The 7,545-nt window shown below is 48.6% G+C and overlaps 1 protein-coding gene across 1 annotated transcript in view; it reads left to right on the top strand.

Annotated features, from left to right (window-relative positions):
• Positions 1 to 206: 206 nt before the first annotated feature.
• LOC106890848 (polyhomeotic-like protein 2) overlaps positions 207 to 7,545 on the top strand; it is a gene marked incomplete at its 3' end in the record, with an annotated part of 55,399 nt that continues 48,060 nt past the window's right edge. The window contains exon 1 of the mRNA XM_014946918.1: positions 207 to 620. Coding sequence (XP_014802404.1) covers positions 207 to 620 — 414 coding nt within the window. The remainder of the gene's footprint in view (positions 621 to 7,545) is intronic.

Below are 7,545 nucleotides of genomic sequence, written 5' to 3'. Positions count from 1 at the left end.
CCATGGGGTGAAGGACAACCATGGGGTGAAGAACACCTGTGGGGTGAGGGACATCTATGGGATGAAGCACATCCATGGGGTGAAGAACATCTGTGGGGTGAAGGACATCCGTGGGATGAAGCACATCCGTAGGGTGAAGAACATCTGTGGGGTGAAGGGCAATCTCAAGTTGAAGGACAACCATGGGGTGAAGAACATCTACAGGGATGAAGGACATCCATGGGGTGAAGAACATCCATGGAGTGCAGAACACCTGTGGGGTGAGGGACATCCATGGGATGAAGCACATCCATGGGGTGAAGAACATCTGTGGGGTGAAGGACATCCGTGGGATGAAGCACATCCGTAGGGTGAAGAACATCTGTGGGGTGAAGGGCAATCTCAAGTTGAAGGACAACCATGGGGTGAAGAACATCCATGGAGTGCAGAACATCTGTGTGGTGAGGGACATCCATGGGATGAAGCACATCCATGGGGTGAAGAACATCTGTGGGGTGAAGGACATCCGTGGGATGAAGCACATCCGTAGGGTGAAGAACATCTGTGGGGTGAAGGGCAATCTCAAGTTGAAGGACAACCATGGGGTGAAGAACATCTGCAGGGTGAAGAACATCTGCAGGGTGAAGAACCATCCAATGGGTGAAGGACATCCATGGTGTAAAGGACACCCATGGGGTGAAGAAAATCCATGGGATGAAGGACATCCATAGGGTGAAGAACATCTGTACGGTGAAGGACATCCATGGGATGAAGCATGTCCATGGGGTGAAGGACATCCATAGGGTGAAGGACATCTGTGGGGTTAAGCACATCCGTGGGGTGACCACCAGCAGATGCTTCGGAGCATCTCTTGAGCAGGTCCCCCCACCGAGAGGGACCGTGGTGGGGGACACCCGGGGCCAGGTCCCTATGGGGTGGGGGGTTGGATTGTGGGGTGACGCCCTGGCCGGGCTCTGGCACGACCTCCAGGGTGTGGGGAGGAGGAGGAGGAGGAGAAGGTTCTTCCTCATACCGAGCTCTTGCACAAGGGCGCCGGGCAGCGGGGCTGGGCATGTCGTGGCCTGACGCCGGGGTGATGGGCACCGTCTTGCCCGGGAGGAGGCAGCTGCCTGCTCTTCCCCCCCCCCCCCCAACCCTCCCCCCCCCCCCCCCAACCCCCCCTTTCCCATTTTTGGGGATGCTCCGGACCCGGATTTATCCTCCTGGAGGGAGAAATCCCACCGGGACGGGGACAGGCCGCTCCCTCCGGCCCTTTGCCCGGGGTCCCCCTCACCCCCAGGGGCCGGACGCGGGGGGGGGACGGGGGGTCCTGTGCCCCCCCCAGGCCTCACCCACCTGCCCCCCAATCGGTCATCGGCCAAATCTAGGCAATTTACACCCAAAATACCCCAAAAAAATGACTATTTCCAGCCCTGGGTTCTAACACAGGGAGCTTTTCTTTTTTTTTTTTTTAAATATCTCTTTTTGTTAAAAATAAAAAAAAGTTTCTTTTCTAAAAGGCGGGGGGAAAATCAGGAGGAAAATTAAATTCTGCGCCCCCCGGGGATGTCCTGCCCCTTGGGGGGGAGGGGGGGGTTGCTGCATCGCGGGGCAAGCTGTTGGCTTTGCACGCCTGTCCCCTTGCACACTCACCCCCCTTGCACACTTCACATGCTTGATCCCCTCACACGCTTATCCTCACTCACGCTTGTCCCTTTCCAGGCTTGCTCCCCTTGCACACTTCTCCCCTTGCACACTTCTCCCCTTGCATGCCTTTCCCCTTTGCACACCTGTCCCCTTGCACGCTCACTCCCCTTGCACGCGTCACATGCTTGATCACCTTGCACACTTGTCCCCTTGTGCGCTTGTCCCTTTCGAAGCTTGCTCCCCTCATGCACTTTTCCCCTCGCACACTTGCTTCCCTTGCACACTTTGCACACTCAATCCCCCTGCATGCTTGTCCCTTTGCACACTTGCTCCCCTCCCATGCTTTGCACACTTGTGCCTGTGTATGCATGATCCCCTTGCACTCTCGCTCCCTTTACGCACTTGTCCCTTAGCACACTTACTCCCCTTGCACGCTTTCCATGCTTAATCCCCTTGCACACTTGCTCCTTTTCCAGGCTTGGTAACCTTGCATGCTTGCTCCCCTTGCTTCCTTTGCACACGTGTTCCCCTCGGACACTCACTCCCCTCACATCCTTTGCACACTTGCACCCTTCGCAAGCTTGCCCCCGTGCATGCATGATCCCCTTGTGCACTCACTCTCTTTGAATGCTTTGCACGCTCAATCCCCTTGCACACTTGTCCCTTTTTATGCTCACTCCCCTTGTGCACTTTGCATGTTCAATCCCTTTGCACGCTTCCTCTCTTCCCACGCTTGCTTCCCTTGCTTTCTTTACACACTTGTTCCCCTTGGACACTTGCTGCCCTCACATGCTTTGCACACTTCCACCCTTTGCACGCTTGCACGCATGCATCCTTGCTGTCTTTGCACACTTGCTCCTCTTCCATGCTCACTCCCCTTGCACACATGCTCCCCTCGCACGCTTGATCCCCTTCTATGCTTGTTCCCTTTGGGTGCTCCCTCACTTTGCACACTCACTCCACGTACACGCTTGTTCCCCTTCCAAGCTTGCTCCCCATACACCTTTGCACACGTGCTCCCCTTCCTTGCTCACTCCCCTTGCACACTCCCTCCCCTTGCACCCTTGCTGCTTGCCAAGAGATGTGAGGCTGAAGAAACCCAGGGAAGGCAAAATCACCCCTTTGCCCCCCAAAATGTCCCTCCACCCGAAATATGGGTGCTGGGGTGTGTGTGTGAGTGTGAACCCCCCCCGTGCTGACACGGCAGGGCACAGGCGCTCGCACTGTCGGCCTTGAGCGTGGGGGAACCACCCGGCGCCCCCATCGCCCCCCCACCATGGAATCCCAATTTTGGGGGGATTTGAGGGTGCGGAAGCCGCTCGCCCCCTTTCCCACGGCCCCAGCCCCTGGGGGGGGGGTATTTTCGCCGCCCCCCGCGGTGTGAGCTTTTCTCTGCCTTCCCTTCCCTTCCCTTCCCCTGCCCAAGGTTTCCTCCCGGTTTCCTGGCCCGCCTGTTTGTTCCCTTTCCCGCTCCCGAATCCCATTTCTTTGTTCCCCCGACAGGGTAATTTTCCATTGAGGCTCCGACTCCGAGGCGATGCCGTGAATTCCCGCCTGGCGCTGCCGAAAAACGGGTGTCCCACCCAAAAAACCCCCTCAGATTCCACATTTTCGTAGGTGTGAAACACTCACTGACTTTCCCGCCGCATCCCTGAAATTTATTTCCAAAGAAGGTTGGGAAGGTGTGAAAATAAATTTGGGAGAAAGAAGCAAATATGAAATTAATAATAAACATAATTCTGCGTGGAAGGTTTTGCCCAACCCTTCCCTTCCCTTCCCCTGCCCAAGGTTTCCTCCCGGTTTCCTGGCCCGCCTGTTTGTTCCCTTTCCCGCTCCCGAATCCCATTTCTTTGTTCCCCCGACAGGGTAATTTTCCATCGAGGCTCCGACTCCGAGGCGATGCCGTGAATTCCCGCCTGGCGCTGCCGAAAAATGGCTGTCCCACCCCAAAAACCCCCTCAGATTCCACATTTTCATAGGCGTGAAACGCTCATTTCTTTTCCCACCACATCCCTGAAGGTTGGGAAGGTGTGAAAATAAATTTGGGAGAAAGAAGCAAAAAATGAAATTAGTAATAAACATAATTCTGCGTGGAAGGTTTTGCCCAAAATATCAGATTTTCCAAAATTTTGGAAACAATCGTATTTTCACGTCCAGCAAAACTTAATTAACATCTGGGCCTGGGATGCCAGGGAACATCTGGAAGAGTTTTATCCCCGGGTCACACAATGTGAGTCCTCGGGGGGTGTTTTCCTCACGGAGGGAGCCCCAGAGGGTGCTGGATGGGGATGAGCCGGGGGCTGGTCCCCAGCCGGGACGCAGGGCCGAACCGGGAGGAGATGCTCACACCGAAAATCCCCTATGAATTATATATTTTTTAAAAATATATTTTTATATTGGTGATTTCAGGGTCTTTTTTGCACTAGAAAGCTTCAAAATTATATATAAAAATGCATTGGTGGGGGGTTCCATCCAGCAAAACTTAATTAACATCTGGGCCTGGGATGCCAGGGAACATCTGGAAGAGTTTTATCCCCGGGTCACACAATGTGAGTCCTCGGGGGGTGTTTTCCTCACGGAGGGAGCCCCAGAGGGTGCTGGATGGGGATGAGCCGGGGGCTGGTCCCCAGCCGGGACGCAGGGCCGAACCGGGAGGAGATGCTCACACCGAAAATCCCCTATGAATTATATATTTTTTAAAAATATATTTTTATATTGGTGATTTCAGGGTCTTTTTTGCACTAGAAAGCTTCAAAATTATATATAAAAATGCATTGGTGGGGGGTTCGGATCTGTCTTGCACGAGAGAGATGCAAAATTATATACAAAAATATATACATGGTGAAGTTCAGGGTCTTTTTTTTGCACTAGGAAGCTGCAAAATTATATATATAAATACATACAGGGGGGGTCAGGGTCTTTTTTCACTAGGAAGCTGAAAAATTAAATATATAAATGTATGTATGGGATGGTTCGGGGTCTTTTTTTGCACTGGAAAGCTGCAAAATTATATATAAAAAATCCCTATACGGAGGGGTTGGGATCTGTTACGCATTAGAAGGCTGCAAAATTATATATAGAAATAGATATAGGGGGCTTTCTGGGGCTGTTTTGCACTAGAAAGCTGCAGAATTATATATATGTACATGTAATAACCTATTTTGTAAATATAATGTTAAATAGACAATAATATACTATCATAGACTATAGTATACAATAATAATAATATAAAATAGTATAGTGTAATCTAATATACTATAATAGAATGCAATAATTACATATAATTGTATATTAATGTACTACAATATTATATAGCTATACAGAGAATAAATATAATCAATAAATATACTAAATAGATACTACTAATAAAAAAAATAACTGGAAATGTGAATCTTTCCAACCCTTCCCATGGCAAAACACTGTTTTTTAGTCCCATTTTTCTAAGGAGACACGGAGCAAGGAAATATCCCTGCGAAGGGACAGTTGGGCTGGAGAGAAGGCTGAGCCCGTGGCAAACTCATGACACTTATGGCTCATGGAGCCTCATTTAAGTCCCATGTCAGGGTGATTTTTTTTTTAGGAGGATTTTCCAAAATCTAGGAGGACTTGATCTATGGATTAAGGGGTTTTTTTGGGATGTGCCCCCTCAAGCATCCCACTCGCTGTGGGTACCACGGGGCCGGGATGCAGGAGATGCAGCATCCTCCATCATCCCGCCGCCCGTGCTCGTTAGCAAAGGCCTTTCTAACGAGCTTTAATCCACCATGGTGGTTTTTTTTTCCAAGCATTAACATATTTTGGATATTATTCTCCGCCATCACCTGACGTCCAAGGAGGTTTTGGGGTTGTTTCTTTTTTTTTTTTTTTTTTGCTGCTTACGTGGTTTGTTTTCCTCTTCCCGGAATAGCCGGAGAACAAAATAAAAAAATAATTAACAAAATAATAAAATAAAGCCCAAGCCGGGGCATCGAGGGGGTGAGGAAAATTCCAGAAAGGTGGGAAAAAAACCGTGTTTATTTAATTCAGGAAACCCAAAAAAAACCCCCTCCCGGCGCTATTGAAGGCGGGATGTCCATTGTGCCCGGGCCGTTCCCGCTCCGGTTCCCCACCGAGCGGGCGGGAACCCCCCGCCGGGACGGGGAGGAGGAGGAGGAGGAGGAGGAGGAGGAGGAAGAAGAGGAGGAAGAAGAAGAGAAGGAGGTGTGAGCACTCCTCATCCGCTCCAGAGCAAAGTCATTCCAGCCCCGGAGCGACGTCGAGGGAGCACGTGGAGGGGGGGGCAGGGAAAAATCATCAATATTCTTAGTGTTATTAGTGCATTAGTTCTATTTTCACATTATTTTAATTTTTTTTTTAATTCTTTTATTTTTATATCATTTGGGGCTTGTTTGTTTTAACTCATTTATTTCTTCACAATCTTTATCGTTGCATTTTCATTTGGACGTTTGTTTGTTCATGTATTTTTGCATTACGTTGATTTTGCATTATTATAGGGGTTTATTATTTCTTTTATTAGTCCTCTTTTTGCATTAGTTCGGCCATGAGTTTATTTTTGCATTTGGGGGTGGGTCATATTAATATTTAAAATTATTATTTATTTTATTATTGGGATTTTTACATCCGTGTATTTTTTGTTTGCATTCTGTTCTCCAATATTTCCATTTTTTGCATTCTTTTACTCTTGTGTCACTTTATTTCTCCATCACTTTATCTTCGTATTATTTAGTATTTTCTTGTTATTCTTCTGGTAAAACAATACATATGATAAATAAAATGATAAATAAAGTAATAAAAATAGTGATGACAATGATAATAAAAATAAATTAATGGATATATACTTACATATATAAATAAATGCATCATGGGTGTCTTGGGGGACCCCGTGCTTGAAAAATAGCTTTAGTGGGGACACCACAGGCAAAAATTAGTCTCCTGGGGGATCCCAGACCTCAAAAATAGGTTTATTGGGGGCTCCCAAGGCTGGAAAATGGGTGTTTTGGGGAATCCCATGGTGCAAAAAAAAATAGACCTTGTGGGGACCCCATGGTGCAAAAATGGGTTTCTTGGGAAAAGAAGCTCCAAGAATTGACCTTTTTAGGGGGGATCCCAAGGCTGCAAAAATAGGTTTATTGGGGGATCTCATGCTGGAAAAATGGGTCTCTTGGGGACCCCCAACTCTGCAAAAATAGGTTTATTGGAGGATCTTGGGCTATAAAGCAAGTTTTTTTGGGAGACCTTGAGCTGCAAAAAAAATAGATGTTGGGGGGATCCTGTGTTGCAAAACTGGGTCTTTTGGGAGGACCCAATGGGGCAGAAATGGGTCTTTTGGGGGAGGATTCTATACTGCAAAAATTAGTTTCTTGGGAGACCCCAAGGCGGCAAAACCAAGGTTATTTGGGCGCTGCTGGAATGGTTCTCTTGGGGGATCCCACACTCAAAAATAGGGTTTTTTTGGGGGGTCCTGGTGCTGCACGATGGGTGTTCTGGGGTGTCCCATGGTGAAAAGGAAAACTGGGGACGGGGGGGGTTTGGTGTGTTGCAAAAATAAATTTCTTGGGGGTCTCCAATACTGCAAAGTAATAATAAAAATTATTATGATGATGATAATATTAAATAATAATGATGTTGTTATTTTGGGGGACCCTGTGCTGGAAAAATGAGTTTATGGGGTGACACCCCATGTCCTGGTGACATCCCCCTCCCGTGTCCCCCCCTGTCCCCATCCCTGCTTGCACACCCCCCATACACACACCAAGGGAGGAGGCTCCAGCACCCCCCTTCTTGGGGATCCCGCAGGTTTTGGGGTGCAACCAGCCCCGACAAAGAACAATTCTGCTCCAAATAGAGATTTTTTTTGGTGCTTTTTTCACCTTTTTTTTTTTTTTTGTCTTAAATTACCGCCCGGGGCAGGGACGGGGG

Source organism: Calidris pugnax, unplaced genomic scaffold (genome assembly GCF_001431845.1).
Source record: "Calidris pugnax isolate Ruff unplaced genomic scaffold, ASM143184v1 scaffold152, whole genome shotgun sequence".
NCBI lineage: Eukaryota > Metazoa > Chordata > Aves > Charadriiformes > Scolopacidae > Calidris > Calidris pugnax.
The sequence above is the reverse complement of the archived record's forward strand: the minus strand, read 5'-3'. Positions and strand labels throughout refer to the sequence as shown.